Source organism: Pyrus communis, chromosome 1, assembly GCF_963583255.1.
Source record: "Pyrus communis chromosome 1, drPyrComm1.1, whole genome shotgun sequence".
Lineage (NCBI taxonomy): Eukaryota > Viridiplantae > Streptophyta > Magnoliopsida > Rosales > Rosaceae > Pyrus > Pyrus communis.
Window position 1 is genome coordinate 17565209 of NC_084803.1, and position 20977 is coordinate 17586185.

The 20977-nt window shown below is 36.6% G+C and overlaps 3 protein-coding genes across 5 annotated transcripts; all 3 read left to right on the forward strand.

Moving 5' to 3' along the window:
* The first annotated feature begins 626 nt into the window (after positions 1–626).
* Positions 627–3285, forward strand: LOC137740712 (UPF0496 protein At4g34320-like). Of its 3 annotated transcripts, none has more exons than XM_068480544.1 (2): positions 627–2393; positions 2800–3285. In XM_068480544.1, the coding sequence occupies exon 1, from the start codon at positions 1209–1211 to the stop codon at positions 2379–2381; it is 1173 nt and encodes a 390-aa protein (XP_068336645.1). In that variant the 5' UTR covers positions 627–1208; the 3' UTR covers positions 2382–2393; positions 2800–3285. The 3 variants fall into 3 exon arrangements, 2 of the variants coding, with proteins under 2 accessions (XP_068336645.1, XP_068336638.1); XR_011069173.1 differs by having other exon boundaries at positions 629–2497; XM_068480537.1 differs by lacking the exon at positions 2800–3285 and having other exon boundaries at positions 629–921; positions 1061–2619.
* Positions 3286–4193: 908 nt separating this feature from the next.
* LOC137715735 (pentatricopeptide repeat-containing protein At2g01390) lies at positions 4194–6930 on the forward strand. The gene is made up of 2 exons (XM_068455081.1): positions 4194–4994; positions 5524–6930. Exons 1-2 carry the CDS (start codon positions 4238–4240, stop codon positions 6525–6527), a joined length of 1761 nt encoding a protein of 586 aa, XP_068311182.1. The 5' UTR covers positions 4194–4237; the 3' UTR covers positions 6528–6930.
* A 3604-nt stretch (positions 6931–10534) lies between these two features.
* LOC137714751 (calcium uniporter protein 2, mitochondrial-like) lies at positions 10535–12446 on the forward strand. The gene is made up of 2 exons (XM_068453890.1): positions 10535–11225; positions 11894–12446. Exons 1-2 carry the CDS (start codon positions 10650–10652, stop codon positions 12389–12391), a joined length of 1074 nt encoding a protein of 357 aa, XP_068309991.1. The 5' UTR covers positions 10535–10649; the 3' UTR covers positions 12392–12446.
* The last annotated feature ends 8531 nt before the right edge of the window (positions 12447–20977 follow it).

Sequence of the window (20977 nt, forward strand, 5' to 3'; positions counted from 1 at the left end):
GAAATAACATGACGTTGGTTTTGTTCATATAATCTTAAATCCAACATGAGTCTTGACGCCAAATTAAGAAACATGTTAGTTGGTTGGCCTTGCTCACCACATTTGCATTACGACCTCATGCACCCTCCTTGCGATCCTACATTTTGTGTCTTGGTCATTACGTCCCGTCTGCACCAAAGACTTTATTTATTTACACCCAAAATTTTCATATAGTAGGTACATACATAAAATAAGTTCACCATTATAGTAGTTTAGCAATTCAAAATATTGTACATAAAATTAAACAAAATGTCATAGTAACAGTAAATTCGTTCCACAAAAATTCTTTTTGCATCATTAGGAATGAAGTCGATGAATTAAACTCAGATTGGAAGGAAAGGCCAGAGTTGTTATGTGAAATGGCGTTATTAGATTGTTAGCAGGTAATTTGACCACCTCAAATGTTCCAATTTTCAACTAAAGGCTAAATCCCATTGCATCACATGCGACCATATGTGAGGGAAAGCGACTTGGTTGATAGACATCAAATAATAATGTTCTTTTTTCTTTTTATAAAGCACAAAACAAAAACATAATCCACACATTAAAGAGAAAGAGTAAAGAGAGTATGTCAAAATTCATTTTCTATCGACTCTCTGTCATCTTATTCAGCATTAAATTCTAGTTAAAATTAGTAATATGTCACTTCTAGAATGACAAGCCACTTTCCCAATTTCATCTCACCTTCCTTTTCCCATTTCATCTTTCTCTTGCATTATTCTGCACCATTGACTTGTGGGGCTTGCAAAGCCTCTATCTGTGGCTTGGCTCCTTCTGTTGGATTTTGGAAATCTTTAACTTTCTGGAGGGTGTGGAGGATTGAAGTGAGAGATCTAATCTGCCAAGTTCGTATTTTTCTTTGCGTTTTAAGCTGAATATCTGGTAAGCAAAATCCATCAAGTTTCATACTTTGTGCAGAAATTTCATCTGGGTTTTTACTTTTACTTTGCCAAGTTAAAAATTTAGCTCTGGGGTTGCTTAGTATCTAGCCAAAGCTCAAATTTTTTAGTCAATTTTGCAGTTCTTCGACCGAATCATCGATTGGATTGGATTCCATTTTAGAGCACTTTGTTAGCTTGGCGAGCACTTGGTTTGCTGCATTTTCAATGCTTTTGCTAGATTTTAGATTTACTAGTCAAACATAGTTAGGTTTTGGGAATTTCACCCATATGATGGGAGGAAAATTCAGTAAAAACAAGGGTGTTGATGCCTCAGGAACACCCTCACCACCACCCCCACAACCACCTGAAACCCGTGAAAGCAATACCAATTCCCAGGACACTGCCGATTTGAGCTCCTATGAGGCAGCCTGTAAGCTCGATCCGGCCTTGCAATCGTTTGATGTCAATCTCCAGCAGCGGACAAGCCGTGTCATTCACTCGTTTTCAGATGGGCTGGAAGTTCGGTCCCTATCCCTTGACTCGCTCAAGGAGGTTACCGATTGTTTGCTCGACATGAACCAGGAAGTGGTCAAGTTGATTCTAGAATGCAAGAAGGATATATGGAAGAGTAAAGAAATGTTCTCTCTTGTAGAGGAATACTTTGAGAACAGTCTTCAAACATTGGACTTTTGTACTTCCCTTGAGCAGTGTCTGAAGCGTGCGCTCAATAACCAGCTGATAATTCAAGCTGCAGTTAAGCAGTTTGAGGAAGAAGTAGGGGCTGGGGCAGATGGGAATGGGTGTGCGAGAACCTTAAAAGAATTGAGGGCATTTAAGGCGGCTGGGGATCCTTTCACGGACGAGTTCTTTATACTGTTTCAGGCAGTTTATAAGAATCAGGCATCAATGTTTGAGAAACTGCAACTTCGTAAGAGAAAACTTGATAAGAAGTTGAAATCAGTGAAAGCTTGGAGGAGGGTGTCAAATGTTATTTTTGTTGCCACATTCATCTCTGTATTGGTTTTCTCTGTAGTGGCAGCTGCCATTGCTGCACCACCACTTGTAACGGCCTTGGCAGGAGCGTTGGCTGTTCCCATAGGTTCAGTTGGAAAATGGTGTAATATGCTTTGGAATAACTACGAGAGGGGACTGAAAGGGCAGAGGGAGATGATCAGCTCAATGCAGATTGGAACGTTCGTCACATTGAAGGACCTGGACAGCATCCGAGTGCTTGTTGACAAATTTGAAATTGGGATTGAATCGCTGTTGCAAAATGCTGATTTTGCTATTAGAGAAGAGGGCGTAGCTGTGAAGCTAGTGATAGATGAGATCAAGAAAAAGCTTGATGTGTTCGTGGAAACCATTGATAATCTAAGCCAACATGCTGATAAGTGTAGCCAGAATATAAGGAAGGCAAGGACAGTGATTTTACAGAGAATAATTAGGCATCCCAACCAATGAAGTTCCCTTTTGGTATGTGTTTCTGATCACTGTTTTCTTCCTGGTGGTCTATTAGTGAAACAGATGCACCACCTTGGGTCAAATGAATTCTATATGGCATTTCTTAAAGGCAAAAGGTAGAGTTCACAGTTTTATTTTTGTTTGTATCTTTTGGATTGAAGGAGTCACATTGTTAAGCAGGGTTATACTTTATGTTTAAAATTTCAAAGAAAGATTAAATCAAAAGGATTACTTACTACCTCATCTGTTTTGTTATTGCACTATGCACTAGAACTTGATAGACTTTACTTAGCTGTGAAAAGCCGAACATTTGGATGTGATGGTTACTAGGGGATCACTTTTAAGACATTCATATAGTTTGTGCGTGCAAACACTGCGCCACCCTCTCACAAGAGTGGTTTTCTTCGCTGTTGTGCAGTTGATCCCACCACAGTGAAAGGAAGATGCCATGTGCCTTGCACGTGAAAGAAATTCTTTCATTGCTGGAACCTCTGCAAGCATTATAACCATCTGGAATTTGGAGCTCTCTTTCGTCACTCTATCCATATTCAAATCAGTACCTGCTTAATTTGATACGCAAAATGAGATGAGCTTAAGTATAGGTATTTTTCTTGATTCTCTATCACATAGGTAGAGATAAAGATCGTCCATCTTCAGTCTGATATATATTGGACGGCCTAATGGGTCCAACGGCTGAATAGTAGATGCATAATGAAGGAGTTGAAGTTACACTTGATTTTATTAGTCAATAAGCTGAGAAATTGTGCACTGTTGAAACGAAGATAATTGTTTCATGATTTTGCTTTATTTGATTACATCACTTCATCTGTGAAATTTTGGGGACAGATTATTCTATAGTTCTGAACAGTTACATGGTTAATGGATTTAAGAACTTATAAGTGAACGGATTTCTTCAGTTGCCATCCTTGAAACGTGTTGAGATGATATGTGTTTGTGAGGACCAATCCTTATTACACCAACTGCCTTTGACATTTCTGTTCATTGCACTAGATTCTCTTTGAAATAGTTAGCGATACTGTGATCAAGATTCGAGTTAACCAGCCGAATGTAAAAGATGAAGAACGTTGGATGTCTCGATTCATCAAAGTGTTTGTAGATGATTTCAGGTTGTCGAAGGTTCTTCGAAGGCTTTGCTCTCAACGGAGTGGGTCATGAGATATAACTAGTCACTTAAAAATTGTAGTTAGCATCGTATGGATGGTCTATACATAAAAGTGGTATGGTCTTGACAAAGTGTTTGATGAATCTGTTAATCGTGAAAACAATACTTTTAGTTTATATGATGTTCTGATTAGATCAATAGTGGTCGAATGGTACTGGTATTGTTAACACGTTATGAATATAGAGGCAACTTGAAACTCAAAAATTTACTGATAAGCACGATCGTTTTCTATGTTGATGCATCAACAAACAACGGTGTGCACAAGGGAAATTAAACTTCTATTTGTTTGTTGATGATTGCATTATTCTAAGCTGGCTGCTCTAATAGAATAAGGATTTGAACTCGAGCCCAAAGAATGGGTGCATTTTGCCCCGGCATAACTCACATTTGCAATATTATGCGTTAATCAAGCAAGTTTAAACCCTAAACCAAACTAGCAAAATTGGGTTTCGTCAAGTTGATTAGATGGTTAGAGTAGTGTACTTCTTTTTCTTCGTCAGTATGTATAATTTAGCAGAGAATATCCTAGATAAAAGAAAATGTAAAAAACACCGTAATTCAAATTGGGCCCAAATATAAAACCAGTATCAAAACGGCACTATCTCATCTGCTACCAGCGACGCAAAAGAGCGCGGCGACCGAACGCAGTTATAGTTAATGAATCGCTCCTCCCATGCGCAGTTTCTACAACCTCCATGGATTTCTCAAGCGCCTTGCAGCTTTCACCGCCGTCCACGATCACCAATGTCCAAAATTTTCCACCAAATCCATCCATTTCCTCAAACCCCACAAACCCAACAATCGAATTCCCAGAAAGAACACAAAAAACCATCCCAAATCCACTTCAAAGCAACAACCTTTAGAACCGAAGACTTACATGCGAGAAATAATCACAAACATATACAAAATCCTCAAATATTCGACATGGGATTCCGCTAAAGAACAACTGCAGAACCTTCCCATAAGATGGGACTCTTACACTGTGAGCCAGGTGCTCAAAACCCACCCTCCGATGGAAAAATCGTGGCTTTTTTTCAACTGGGTTGCTGGGTTTAAAGGGTTTAAGCACGACCAGTTCACTTACACGACAATGCTGGACATTTTCGGAGAAGCCGGGAGGGTTTCGTCAATGACCCATGTTTTCAAGCAAATGCAGGAAAAGGGGATCAAGATTGATGCCGTTACTTACACTTCTCTGATGCATTGGCTCTCGAATGCCGGAGATGTCGATGGGGCTGTGCAGACTTGGGAGGAGATGAGAGCTCAGGGATGTGCTCCCACTGTTGTTTCTTACACTGCTTATATGAAAATTTTGTTTGGTGATAACCGAGTGAAGGAGGCTACTGACGTATACAGGGAAATGATCCAGTTTGGATGTTCCCCAACTTGTCATACTTACACTGTTTTGATGGACTACCTGATTGGGACTGGTGAGTAGCTTTTGCCGTCGCATACATAGTGCGCTCTATATGTTTGTTATAATGTCTGAATGGGTGATTGTTCGATGTTGGGCTGTCAGGCATGTTTTGTTTGCTAGGAAAGGCGGATGTACACTGAAAGTTACCATTTTGTGTATATGGTTATACTAGTTGTTTACGCATGGTGTGTTGTTTGCTAAAGGAAGATAAGATTTTTCGTTATTGGTTTTGTTCTTCAATAAGTTATGCTACGGTTGTTGCTGCCAAAGCCCGCCGCCCCGCCCCACCACCACCCACCCACCCACCCCCCCCCCAAAAAAAAAAACCACACAACAAGATGATGTGTAAATGCTTCGTTGCTTAGGCGTATTAGGAAAAGATATTATGTTTATGTAACTTTCATATTAATAGTTTCAGAAATGGACATATCATGCTATGATATTTATGCACATATGCACTTGGTGGGATACACGCGGACTCATCTTTGTGATGTTTCCCGCCGGAATATAGATAAAGTTACTCAATCTGTGATGGGTTTCAGGCAAATGCAAAGAGGCACTTGACATTTTCGGCAAAATGCAAGATGCTGGAGTACAACCTGATAAAGCGGCTTGCAATATTTTAGTTCAGAAATTGTGCAAAGCGGGAGACACATGGACAATGAACCATATCCTTTTGTTTATGAAAGAGAATCGCCTTGCCCTTCGTTACCCTGTATTTCTAGAGGCAGTCGGAACTTTCAAAATTGTTGGCGAGAGTGATTCCCTCCTCAGGCAAGTTCATCCGCACTTTTTCATTGACTATGGCAATCAGGAGGCAAGTGAGTTTAGAACACCTGCTGCTGATGCTCTTGTGACAATTGATGAAGGGCTTGTACTGATTCTTTTGAAAAAGGAAAATCTTGTTGCCATAGACATCTTACTTGCTGGAAATGGAGAAAAGAAAATACGATTGGATTCTGCTATCACCTCAACCATCATTGAGGTAAATTGTGGACATTGCAGACTTGATGGTGCTTTATTGGGTTTCGAATATAGTGTGAAAATGGGTATAATCCTTGAGAGGAATGCATATCTTGCTTTGGTAGGAGCTTTGATCAGGTCAAAGTCATTTCCAAAAGTGGTGGAGATTGTTGCGGAGATGATTAGGGCTGGATATTCTCTCGGAATATACTTTAGTACACTTCTGATACATAGGCTCGGGCGTGCTAGAAGGACACCTTGTGCTGCAAAAATCTTTAAATTACTACCCGATGATCACAGGTGCACTGCAACTTACACTGCCTTGATTGGGGCTTACTTCTCTGCTGGGAGTGCTGATAAAGGACTTCAAATTTTCAAAGCAATGCGAGGGGAAGGATTCCGTCCTTTCTTGGGCACATACAATGTGTTGTTAGCAGGCCTCCAAAAATGTGGTAGAGTTCGTGAAGCTGAAATGTATAGGAAGGAAAAGAAGAGTCTGCAGGCTGATGGTGAGTTTCAGGATGCTGTCCCCATTGAGCAAAAGATTTGTGACCTTCTGTTTGCTGGGGATGTTGTCTCTTGATCCTATTCGGCATGCTGGGACTCCCATACTGATCATGCGATGTAAAAAATTGCCTTGCTGCTTGAGAGAAAATGTCGTAGATAAGGAAGCAGTTCTCCTGTAAACATGATGGTCGTGTATATGATAGCTACAAGAGTTGTCGATGGAAAGAAAGCTATACGATGGAAGCAATCAAATTTTTGCGAGGGGCAAGACTCGGTGTTCAGTTGCTACATCGAGGCAGAAGTTCTGCTGGTTAGCTCAGATTGCCAAGCAACAGGGGTTTATCGTCTTTTGGACGTGATGTAGAGTTCACGCACTTTTGAGTTGTCTTGATGGGCACTTAGACTTGTATGTAGGTTAAGGTTTAAGGCCTTGTAAACATACTTTTATCTGTTATTTTGCTTTATCCATGTACATTAACGAGAGGGATTATTTGGATTTCGTGCATTTTCTTATTTCTCTCACACATATTTTTGTTTTACAAGTGAGATTAGTTAAATCTCAATCCTACTAATAGAAATATAGCTAAATCTCAACCGTTCATTTTTAATTTTAAAAAAAATGTGCAAGGCAAAGTTCAAGAACTTTTAAGTACCACAACATTAAGAAATTTATAGAACTGAATATAAAAATTAGGTATGTAATATGGTTTGTGTTAAAAAAAATAACATAAAATAAAAGCTAAAAAGATTAGATAATTCAATACGTTCAGCTTTAACATTCTCATGCTGTAAAATGTCATGTTTCAAAGGTCATTATTGTCATTCAATCATCTCCTATGTTCTTCGTATACCGAATATGATTGGTAGTGTGTCCTGGTCAACACAGGTCAACCAATATTGCGGCAACATTGGTTTCGCTGGCATTGCTTAAACTTCGGGAATAAAATTGTGAGAATAAACATATTTTTGTCTGGGAAAGCGGTTGGTTGCCACTTGCCATGATGAATAAAACAACTAACTGCGTTCCAAATTTCAACCCTCTCATCTTCTCCTGAATGTAGATTTTTAGGAATATATGTTGTCCGATATCAGAAAATCCAATTGGTTTCTCTATCAATGAGACAATTATTTGTACTAATATTGTTAGGAGGCTGAGGTTCCTTCCATATGGTATTGTTCCTGTCACTTTTATTTTATGTACAAGTTACATGGTTTAAGTGCAAATAAGGGAAGGAATAAAGCATCATGTACTCAATCAAAATTTGGATATTATTCTATACAAATAATGGGGTTATATTTTTTCTTGCCTCTCATTTTCATTAAGCAATAATGTCAACCATGCTGATCTATATATTCCCATGATTTATTTCATTATTTTTGGTGAGTTAATACTTGATTTTGCTATTAGATCAAAGCATATTCATTGAGATTTGGATTTGACAAGGAATTAGATTCTGTTGTAACAATCGAGTTTTTGGTATTAAGGGAGCTTCGTTATTGCCCTTCGGAGTTGAAGACACGGACACATGGATAGCATGTAGCATTACCAAAATGAGCTTAATCACGTCCCATTTGGTGGTTGCGATTGAACAAGATTGAGATTGAGTCCGCTCATCTTTGAGAGGGGAACTTTGTAACCAATATGTTGAACAATGTCCAATTTGATCAATCTAGTTCCCCCGTCGTTAAACTCATCGCCAGCAGGAAAAGATAGTTAATCCTTTTGAATTGGTCATGTTATGTTTAGTCTTAGACACCAAACAAGATTAAAGAGTAAGGGCACATCTAAGATTGCCTTTATAGTAAGTACTTCGACTCATAAATTATTATATTATAAGTGCTTGTATTAGAGAAATGTTAAATTTTTATTAATAACGTATGTGATTTTTCATGTTCGAATTTCATATCAAATGTAATATCATAGAGTTCTGATTGTAAGAAAGTGCTTTTAACTTTTCCAACCAAACATAGACTAAACTTGGTACAAAACCATAACATTGGGTGCTACCAATATTTTGAATCCAATTCCATCAAGGGAAGAACTAATAAAGTCTACAAACGCAAGTAGATTTAGCACGGGGCAAAAAATTTGGCCAATGAGGGATGCTAGTGTACCAAGTGGAGAAAGGATAACAAACTAAACCATAGAGAATCAAATACTCTAAAATTATTGAATTAAAAAAGCTGCAAATGTACAACCATATTTATATGTGTGTGTATCTTCTGGAACTCATATACGTTATTTGGTCGAAATCAAGGTACCAAAATATAAAAAGCAAATTGAATAGTGTGGTTCATGACTCTTTGACAGCTGTTAGGCTTGTGGACAAACATGATTACGTAGTTTGATTAAGCTAATCATTATTTTCGTTGCAACAATAAAGGGTTTTGATACGTGACGATTTATTTGGTCGCACACGTAAATGAAGGTTTTGAGTAAATTAAACACCATTTTGCAACTCGTGGTTAATAATATGCAATGCATTGACTAGAAAATTGCCTAATACATGGAGTATTAGGCACATGTATTTGTAGTATAATTTAGATAATCATAATCAAATAACGAGGTGTTCGAGTATGAATCTGACATGTCGCTCACCAATGTTGACGTAAATTAGAAGTATTTCAATATGAGTGATTTTGTAGTATTATAAGTGTTTGGATAAGCACATATTAATTATTACGTGAACTAATTAATAAATTTACGAAAAACTAATTAAGATGGAGATTAGGACGTGTGGGAGACATAAAAAATTTGACCAAAACCTAGTTTACAACAAATGATCCGAAGGACGGGTAAAAACATAGAATTTGACATATCTTGTATGGAGAAAATGTCCACCCCCAATTACTCCTATCAATTTACCTCATACTTTAAACATTTTTTTTTTTTTTTGGTTTTTAGAATGATTCAACAATTACCTGGTAATGTCCCCGAGAACCACAAGACTCGATTTCGGTTGAAATAATCTTATCAGCTAACCATTGGCATACGGATATTTCTCATGTTTGGATCTCACTACTTTACTGCTTGGTACTATATCCAAGCAACACTCGAGTTTACTTCCGGTGTAATAGACTTATTGACTCACTTGTAAGAGTCAATAAGTTGAGGTCAGTGATTAGTTGAGATCGCAATCTCACCACGTATATGGCAAACATCACACAAGTTGATTTCGAATGAAATAGACTTATCAACTAATATACTAGCATTTGTTTATGTTACTAAGATTTCATAGCTACTTCTTCTAACAAACATAAGTATGTAATAAATTCAACTTGCGATTTCAACTAATCACCGACGATCTAAATTATTTGTGCACTTTTAAACTAAACAAAGTAACAAACCAACCAAAATTGATTAGTAGATAATAACAAGGAAAAAGAGGAAATCTTCACATTAATCACAAATAATCACACCATCCTTTTTGGTCAAAAGGAAAATCCCAACTTATATTTTCGACCATAAAACTACCATTTTGCCAGCTCTCTCCTCTATTTTATTTTATTTTATTTATTTATTTATTTTTATATGAACAAAACCTCGGTCGTAAGCCTATGTGGCGCCACGTTTTGCGTGAACGTTTCTAAATTCCTAGCTGTGCCATCCAGCTTTTTGGGGCACCCAAAAAAATGGTAACTATTATCCAGTGCAGCCAACCCTAGTATTGATCCATGGGCTCCGAAGATAACGACGCCTCTCTAGCTTCCACGTGTTCATTACGCCACTCCACCTCGCGAGTCCACACAAACACTGGTCAACATCCATCAGCTAACTAATGTCATCCAATCCGACCGTCAGAAGTCGATAAGGTCGCGTCGCTGGAAGCGAACCATCCACGTGTACGGTGATTGATCCACCAACCCCTGATCTTATCACCCGTGAACGCGGCTGCATTTCGCCGCATACGAGAAACTTGAACGAGCGAGATAAACTCGGGAGTACGCATAAAAAGAATATGCCCAGAACGTAAGGCATAAGTTCATCGGGACCGTGCAAATCGGAATTTCTCCCGATTTGTAATCTCGTGACTCGTAAAAAACTCGTGAGGGTTTAAAAAAATCGTGGTCGTCCCGTTAATTGGGACACCTATATAAAGAACCAGAGGCCTTCATCGTTGATGCGCTCAATAACCATTACAAAGCTTCAATAGCTCTCTCTCTATAATTCTCGCTATTTTCTCTCTAGATTATTACAATGGCGTTCAAGAAACCCCTAGCCGAGCGCCTGTTCAACATCTCTAAGGCGTCGACCCAAACCCTCAGAAACTGCCGGATTTCGTCGTCCGCGGTCCACACCCGACCCGCTCCCAAGCCCCGCGAGACTAGAATCGCCCCCGACCCTGGGGACAATGCCATTTTCCGGAGGTTCCTCCACAAAAGATCGTCGGCGGGGAATTTCCAGAAGCAGGAGATCTGGTCTTTGCCGATGGGGGCAAACCTGATGGAGAAGCTCAAAGTCGTGGCCATTGGCCGGGACCGGATCCGACTGGACGGTTTGGCCCCGCCGGAACCCGAGTCGAAGAGCTCGCCGATGGAGAAATCGGGATTGACGACGGAGGAAACTAAGAAACTGCTGAGGGTGGGCCAGCTGGAAGCCGTGAAATCGAAGCTTCGAGAAGTCCAGAAAGGCTGGGTATCGTATCCGGAGTTTGTTGGGATCTGCCGGGAAGGTTGCGCGGATCCGGATATGGGTCTTGGGTTTGCGAAATCGTTGGACGAAAACGGTTCCGTGATCGTATTGGGAAATTCCGTTTGCTTGAGGCCTGAACAGGTAAAATTAATATCTTAATTCATTAATCCAAATTAAATATCGTTAATTAGTTTATTCGAATTTAAATGAATTATTGCTGTTGTTACGTTTAAAATTTTGTGGTGTTTTCAGATAATTGTTGTGATGGGTCTTGGTCGGTTGGCCGAGAGGGTAGAATTAAATTTACGATAAGTGAATTTATTTTACTGTGATATGGGAAATGCCGAAAACTGATATAGTTTTTTATGATTATTTTGTTTTCTTCAACAGGCAGAGACCTAAAACGTGAAAAGGGTGTCAGTCTTTCACCGTGGCAGATTTTTGTTTTTCACCCTTGGGGCTGTTAAAATCCCATTTCATACCTACACTGTTTCGGGAGACTACAGTGAATTAAAAAAATTTAAATTAACAAAAAAGAAAACAAACAAAATTACATTTTTGTTGGGTGGGTTGTTCTTGATGGACCTAGAAATTTAGGAATTTTCATTGGATGTCATTACTATGGGAGATTAGCGAAAATTCTATTATGTTGAGCATGCTTTACCCAATTCTTATAGATGTTTAGGATTAATTAGTAATAGGCTGAGCATGCTTTACCCAATTCTATTACTATGATAGATGTTTAGGATTAATTAGTAATAGGCTGAGCATGCTTTACCCAATTCTTTCAAACTGTTTGGTTACTGCAGATAGCCAAAGCAATCCAGGAACTAATTCCTATTCCAGGAACAACAACCAACTCCAATGATCCCAGGATTAGGGAATTGGAAGACATGGAGAGTCACAAGTTTGAGATAGACCGAAAGGCGGAGTCCCTTGTTCGAAAGGAGCTTTTGTGCGGTCTTGGCTATTTGGTTGTCTCCACAGCCGGATTCATGAGGCTCACATTCTGGGAACTCTCATGGGACGTCATGGAACCCATTTGCTTCTTCGTTACTTCAATGTACTTCATAGCCGGATACGCCTTCTTTCTCAGGACCCGGAAAGAGCCCTCTTTCGAAGGGTTTCGCCAGATTCGATTTGAGGCTAAGCAGAAGCGCCTCATGAAGCTTGAGAACTTCGATGTCGGAAGGTATGACGAGCTTCGTAAAGCATGTTGTCCCTACTCGTCGGCTTCATCAGAAATGACCCTGTCAACTGCTTTTGATGGGCCAAAGAGGATGCAATTTGGTTCAGTACATAGTTAAATGAAAAATACATAAGCAACTGAACAAACAAATAACAATATGAATGATTGGAAAACCCCAATTTTGTTCTAACACCCCCCTTCCCTTCCCCCACAGAATTTAACTTTACCAATTTAGTGACCGGCTTTATGTAAACAATGATGTGGAGAGTGTTTAGGTCTGTAGTTCTTGATCAGTTTACCCGAAATCATGATTTACAAGTTACAACTGTGAATTGAAGTTGTAATACTTTTATTTAATTTGCTTTTTTTTTTTTCTTGGGTAGATTTAAAATGGGAAAGTAAAAGAAAAGCTCCACGTATCTAAACTTTGAAACTTAATCACCAAAAGCACTTCCACACATAGATAGTGTTAAAGAAGCGTTTTAATTTTTAATTTTAGGGGGTGTATTCAATTGGGATTTTGAGTGATTCTTTGAAATTCAATGTGTATTCAATCATGATTTTAAGATAGTTTATTAAAATCCTTAGAAATCCGGATGTATTCAATCAGAATTTTAAAGAAGTTTATAAAATTTCAGGTGTATTCAATTAGAATTTGAATTTAAAGAATTTGGAAAGTTTGAAGAATTAGAGGAAATTAGAGAGATTTTGTAGTATATTTTAAGCATTTACAAATATCACACCTCTTCCCATGAGATTTCGAGAGAATTGAATTAAAATTTTACATAGAATCTTCACAAATCAGTTAAACTCTGTAAAAATTTATGGATTTATAAATCCATTAAAATATCTCAAATTATCAATTGAATACACCCCCTAATCTTTATTTTGAAGAATTGATATTATCTACAACGAAGGGGAGATTTAACCTCACAATTGACTAATAATAATGTCGATCAAATTAGCATTTGACAAGAATCGAAACTAAAATTTCTTACCTACAACTAAAGATATTCACGATTATGAATTGCTTTTAACAATAGCCACAAATTCAAAATACTTTAAAAATAAGAGCTATTAAAATTATGATAATATTTGACCGCAAGTAAACCCCTTCATTACAAAAGTAACTTTTAGTGGAAATTAAAAAATTTGATAATGTTTGTATTTCTATCATAATCAGCAAAAGTTTACGAAAGAGAAGTGTTATTGGCACTTTAAAAATTTTATTATGCACTACTCACAAATGTATTTTTCTTTCCAAATATAGAAAGTATGGAGTGTAGAATGAAATTTTTAGAATGCCAATAATAATTCCTTTATGAAGTTGGAAACTAAAAGCACTTTATACGTGAGCTTACGTAAGCCTGCCTAAAGGCTATTATAGTTAAGCCTCTTTAGAAAGAGGTTATATATATATATATATATATATCAAAATACTTAATTGTTTAAGTCACTATGAAGTTGGAAATTAATTGTTTCCAACTTTTACGATAATATATGAGGCTTAATGTCTACTACGATCATTTAAGCTCTTTTTTATGTGTGGAAAAAATCACTTTGGTACGAGAAAAAAAAAAAAAAAAACACAGCATTGAAGTTATCTCAAATTTCCTCCTTGACAATCTTACTGGCTAAATTCCCTATAATTATTAAAAGTTACAATTTTGATTAAAGAAGCTAATTCATAATTTGAATGGTTATGTTTGTGTTCGAAATTTTAAGTTCGATTCATCTCCGTATAATTATGGCTAAATCCTTGTACTGAATAACATATGAATAAAAGAATAGACATCCACTCCACTCTAAAATATTTCCAAAAGGAGAGAGTTCATTCAAATGTATCGGCTGCATGTGCTTTTAAGGAAAAAGAAAACGGAAACAAACAAAAAAAAGTCTCAGTTAGCAACAGTTGCAGGCTGCTCGCCAACTAAGATTTTTCCAGAAAAAACACCCAATTCAAAGAGAAATTCTAAGGGACGATTTCTAGACCAACCTCTAAGGATCTAGATACCAAAATCTTTTCTCAACTTCAATCCCTAATTTGTAAGGTTTACAGAGTCGAACAACTTCTAACGAATGATTTAAATGAAATTCACGTTTTCGTCGTTGATTAAAAATCAATCACACGCATCAGCAACCCTAACAAAATCAATCATTTTATACTAAAACGTTACTCTTCGTCCTACAAGCCGTTAAATAAAGGTGAGTTGGTTTTGAAATGACCGATTGCCATGCATCACCCTCTGACCAATTTGATATGTGCCTTCCTGGTGACTGGGGAATCGCCCTTTGGCCAGGGGAGGTTTTATTTGGACAGGCCATGTCTTCATTGTCTTTAGCTTTTTTGATATGGGATTTGATCATGTCACATTTGGACTATATATCTATGAATGCATTGACTGATGAACCGTTCGGGTCCCAAATTTGATAATGACATACATGATATATGTTATGTGTTTACTGTTCTCGTTATTTCATGATCTAATTTTATAATATAATAAATAATAATAATACTGTGTAAGTTTTTTTTTACATAACATTATATTATTAGACAAAAACGTTCATAATGTAAATTGCTCGATCCAAATTCACACTAGCCAAGACAAATGTCCCAAGTTCATGGGTCATGTTATGTTATTGGGGAGAAAAACTATTAGTTATCTTACATAGTACTTTTATCTATTTCTCCTCTCATATGATAATGAATTATGTGAGTAGAGAAATAAAGATAAAAAAAAAAATATGCACATAGCCACTTACGGTCTAGTGGTATTGGTATTCCTTTTGACTTGTAAGTAACAGGTTTTAGGTTCAGTTCTCGCCAAATGCGAATTTAAACCATATATTGCTAACTCATTATGAGGCTAAGCCCACCACTCTCCCCATTAGTGTAAATAATATCATTTTTTTTTAAATATGCACATATGATGACATTCAAGTGAAATTATTTTCAAGCAACCACCAGTAATGGAGAAAGTCGAGGAAGAATTTTAGTGGCTGTAAACTTGACCAGAAAGAAAAAAAAGCCAAATGTATACCATCATTAAATCCATGTCTTAATCACATAAAAGAAAAAAAAATTACTTTGAACATTTTTGTATGCAAACTTATGTACTTGTTCTACATTATCACTACCTCATTGTGAGGTTTTGGCCTACATCCCCACCCCGTAGATAATTGTTAAAAAAAAAAAAAAAATAAAATAACTTATGCATCTGAAAACTACAAGTTTGTGTACAATCACAAGTGTAACCTGGAGTAGTGAGAAGGGGAAGGGGCCGAGAGAAAAATTAAACCTTGAAAAGAATCTAAACGATTGATACCATGTAAAAAATTTCAACTAAAAAATTTCATTGATATGTGTAGAGTAGACTATATGCAAGTTATTGGAAGACAAGTAACATTCCCATTTGACATAAGAATAATAAAAAGTTGTTTTGTCGACACCCCATTTAAAATTTTAATATTGAATATTAAAATATTATACTAAAATGACTATTTAGGCCTAAAATTTAAGACTTTGATTTCTTAACACACCCCACGAAACCAACGTGAATCAAAACTTACACCCCAAAAATATTTTTCTTGGAGCTCTCAAATTAATTTTACTCTCAGACTCGCGGTTTTTTATTTTTTATCCGTAACTAGTCCATAGTTTGAAACGAAACATCAAACTTGGCGGTCCAGAGACTCCAAAACCCTCCCATTAAAAATTAAAATAATTACAACTTAGTAGCCAAATTACTCATTTACATTTCCCACAAGGAGAATCCAAATCTGATTTCCCTTTCCTAAAAAGTTTAGGCAGCGTCCGATGCAGTAAGTGTGGTAGAGCACCAAGAAACATCCAAGGACCTGGGGCACTCGTATTATTATGCTTACTGCCAGTATGGTGGGTGACAAAGTTCCGCAGACCGACCTCCTTAGTCCTATCCAGTTCTTGGCATTGTAGCCATTTAAATATGGTGCCTGCCACCGACTTAATATTTTTGCTTGCCATATGAAATTATTCCTTCAAAATAATATACAATTCTTCTGTTTGGATTTGCATAATGGCTGTCCATGGTTATCCTCACAAATGTGATACTCCCTCCCAAGATGCTCTCGAGAAATATAGTCCAATCCACAGTTGTCATGACATAGGCATGTGGGTGTAAGTTAGGTCTTCTTTTTCAATTCAATTTTAACCCCTACTTTATGATTTATGTTCTTCTCTACAAACATGGTTTTCCTCTTTACCGATAAGAAGTCATTCTTCCTTATTTAGATATAACAATCGGATCTAAACATACATAATTTCTGAAAACACAAAAATTAAAAGTTTTAACACACTTTTCAGATTGTGTATTACAAGTTATGACTGTTTCCAAGTGTTTTTCTTCTTAACTGGTTTTCATCAAGAAAAATACTTGTACATGTTCACCGCATGGATGCCCCTACCTATCCACCCAACTTATGATTAACATATTTCTTCTATACAAACATCATAATCAAAACTGTTCATTCTCTTTATCCTATTTTAAAGATAATTTTTAAAAAATAAAGTAACTTTTAATTTTGAACTCATTCAGTCATTCATTATGCATACAAAATAAATGGAACCCATCATGAAAATGGATGTTGTTATCAAACTCGATTTATTTGACAATATAGATGACTAAACGAGATTCAAATCGAATGTTTTTTCGTTTCATAGATGATTTTTCAGATGACGGTAGAGAACGAAAAATTTCGATTATGATATTTGTACATCAAACTACGTTATTTACAAATGGGTGAACTAGTAGATAATCTATGCATGATTTTTAGCCCTTTGTTTTCTCCTCCTTTTTCTTCACATTCTACACGTTAAATTTATGTTCAACGAAGTGTGAAATTGTTTATGTGATGGTGCTATGACATGCAATAGTAAGGGTAATATATGCCAACAAGGTTTTGTGGCAATGCAGCTAATGTTGAAGTGTCATTTATATTTTAGTCAACTTTATGTGGCCTTCAGGCCGTTTCCAATCGAAAGAAGGTTAAAGGGTCATGTTTAGCCCTATAATCTTGCAACAAATTATTTTTAATGAACAGTGTTAAACTATATTTTATACCATTTCCAACTGAGTGGGCCAAGGGGCCATAGGTCAAAACATAACCCTTGAACAAAAAACTCATCTCCAACCGAAGGAGGCTATTTTTTACCCCCTCAATAATTTATTATTTTAATTGAATTAAACTATCATATTAAAATAAGGTATTCGAACGTATTTTGAGTGCCACTTGTCATTAAATTCATAAGCTTCTGTATTTCTTATCTTTATATAATGAAAAGGATGTGAAAATTTGGTGAAGAATTGAAATAAAATGAGGTATGATAGTATGAAATGGGGAAAAAGATGTGAGAAATAGGGTAGAAATGGCTTAGGTATTTATAAAAAAAAAAAAATTAGATTTTTTTTTTTTAATTTCGTATTAAAAAAAAAAAGTCAAATCCAACAGTAACCTGACATCAGCACGATGTGAGGTAACATGTGTTTGGGCTGGGCTATAGAGCTAGCTGGATGGCTGCTCTTTGCCGGCCCTTTGGCCGGTTGGGGCTCACGAGTCCTTTTGCCTAACCCTCAGTTGGAGACAATTTTTGTGTCAAAACGGGCTATTTTTTGGTCTATTACCTTTTTGCCATATCAGTTGGGAATGGCCACATATATTTGACAATGTTCCCTGCACTTGCAATTGATGTCTTTCTTTACCATGTTCATGTTTGGCAGTTCAGAGGGATCAGAGGGATTGTGCCGGCCGAGATCTCTGCCATTAAAACAGACACGAAACCTTTGTTTAATTTCCTTGTTATTCGGCTGTCTCTGCTTTCTACCCTTACCATGCTAGAAGTAGGGTTTAACTGACTTACCTATTTAAAGTAAGATAAATGATTGGAACTTGTTCATAACAAAAGTAATGAAGCATGTAGTCTGGACCGTCGTTTCTCCATTGTACGAGCTCTCAAACTCGACTCCCGCATGTCACATTGATAAAAATAGTAAACAGAAAGTTATGGCTCCAATTCTTCCGTTAGACAAAAGATTTCTGTTTTCTTCAAGTTTTAGTGAGATGGTATGAATTTATTATTATATGAACTTGAGGGAGGCTAAGGGCTCGTACCAGATGAGACTGTTTTTATAGAAAACACTTCTATTTTGAAGCATTTTTATTTTTAAATTGCTTTTCATATATACATATTGAAATTTTTGTTGAAGATGCAAGGACTTACTAGAAAAGCACTTGAATTTGCTTCTTGATTATGGGGTACTTCACCAGAAGGTGCTTCGACAAGTGCTTTCAAAATAATTTGTTGAATGTTGTTAGAAACATTTTTTAAATTTATTATCAAGAGGAATTTTCAGCCATTTTAAAAATAATTGAAATAAAGGGGCCCTAAAAATTTGGAACTAAATCTATAGATGGTGAAGTTTTTTTTTTTTTTTTTTTTTTTTTTGGTTTTCATACAACGATATAAAGGTGAGGGATGGGCTAAGCTGCACAATGAGTTAGCAATAATTTAGTATTAAAGTCGCAGTAATCATACTTAAAATTTCTCACTTACAATTGAGAGAATTATTACTAGATTATAGTACAATTGCGAAATTTGATACAGAATAATGTGGAATTAGATATATGGTTTGATTGGATTTGATAAAGGTTGGCAAGAAATACAAATTGGAGAGACTTTATTTAAGCCCAATATATTCAAAACACAAATACGATGTCCAACCCATTCATTTTACGCCCAAAATCAATCCTAAGGTTAAGCCCTATTTGTTCATTCAGATATGAACTTTCTCCATTCAAATAGCTTTCTTTTCGCCTTCTTATTTTATGCCATATTCTCCTCAGCTATGCAAAAGCATGCGTTCATATTTTTATGAAATTCCATGGGCTTGGTAACCTCAGCTATGCAAAAGCATGCATTCATATATTAAGTCAAACTCAAATGCTCTACGTTAAATAAAATTTAGAGACCAAAATTATAAAAATTCAGGGACCAATTTAAAAGTTTAATCTTAATGAAAAATGATCATCGCCGGATCCTTTTTCGTTAGATACTATTTATATTTAATTTAAAATTTAAAATTTAAAATAATTTCTGACCTCACAATGTATGATGAACGATCATAAAATTCTCATACATTCATGTGGTCGGAGCCTCAGTCATTATTTTATTTTTGGTCCAACTTTTTCAACTACACCTTTTCATTACCGAGTAAGTCACTTGTCAATTCAGAGTGAAAGTTTAAGTAATAGTAATACCAAGACAAACTGTAGAGGCATACAACGAAATAACTACTCAATTAGAGCAACTCCAGCGTTGGAGCCCTCCTCACAGGCTATGCACTATTCAATCCACCTTATGAACAGTAACTGCCCTTAATGAACAGTAATAGCCTTGGCAATAGCATTTGCATCTCCACCGTTACACTTCAATAGCCCTGGCAATAGGCAATAAAATATTAGTATTTTATTTATTTATAAAATAATACAAAATAATTTTAATTGTCATTTCGGATAAGATTTTTAATCGTTTTCGTTGCGTCACGTGTCATTATCCGAAGTATTATTAAATAATATAAAATAATTTTATTTGTAATTTCGGATAAGATTTTTAATCGTTGTCGTTGCGCCACTTGTTATAAAATCCGAAAAGACACTTATTGGGGATGAATTTCCGATAAATTTTTTAATCGTCCTCGTTATGCCACGTGTCATTATCCGAAAATACAATTATTGATGATGGATTTCTGATAAGATTATTAACCAATCACGTCGCGCCACGTGTCATAATCTGTTTACAATCTTTGAGGATAGATTTCCATCAGATTTTTAACGAATGACGGCATGCCACGTGGCATTATGTACAACCTAATCCTTTCTGAATCCTCTATATAATCCACCATCAATCCTCACAAATCTCACACCAATTTTCTCAAGATATTTATCATTATTCATAGTTTCTGCTTCCTTCTTCACAAAAATCTGTATCATTATTCATAGTTTCTGCTTATTTCTTACAATGTCTTCTTCTTCCTCAAGGATGATGTGGGAACTCGATCAGGAAGAGGAAGAATTGTTTAACCAATCAGAAGTAATGTTCAATCACCATGGGGCAAAAAATGAGAGGGAAGATGATGAGGAGCGTAGAAGGAGAAATGAGGAAGTAAGAATGGGCAGAGTCTCACATTCTCGTCGAGTCATCCAAGATGTGGCTCAGATTTGCAGGCCCAGCCGTTCCAGAAACCTTGATAGAAGCAGGCAACGACGAGGTATGGAACTCTTGGATGATTATTTTGTCCCTAATAGTGCATTCCCTGATACATACTTTAGACGTCGTTTTAGAATGGAACGACATTTGTTCAACAAAATCATGATTGCTGTTTGCAACCATGATTCTTACTTTGTGCAAAAGAAGGATGCTTTTGGTGCTATGGGTCTCCTGCATGAGCAAAAAATTACTGCTACCTTGCGGATGCTTGCATATGGAGCATTTGCAAACCAAGTGGATGAAATAACGAGGATGGGGAAATCAACCATTTTTGAGTCCCTGATGAGGTTTTGCGGAGCAATCGAATCTATCTACACCGCTGAGTACCTCTGCAAACCTACAAACATGGACTTGGAACGGTTGTTGAAGAAGGCCGAGATGCGTAGTTTTCCTGGGATGATT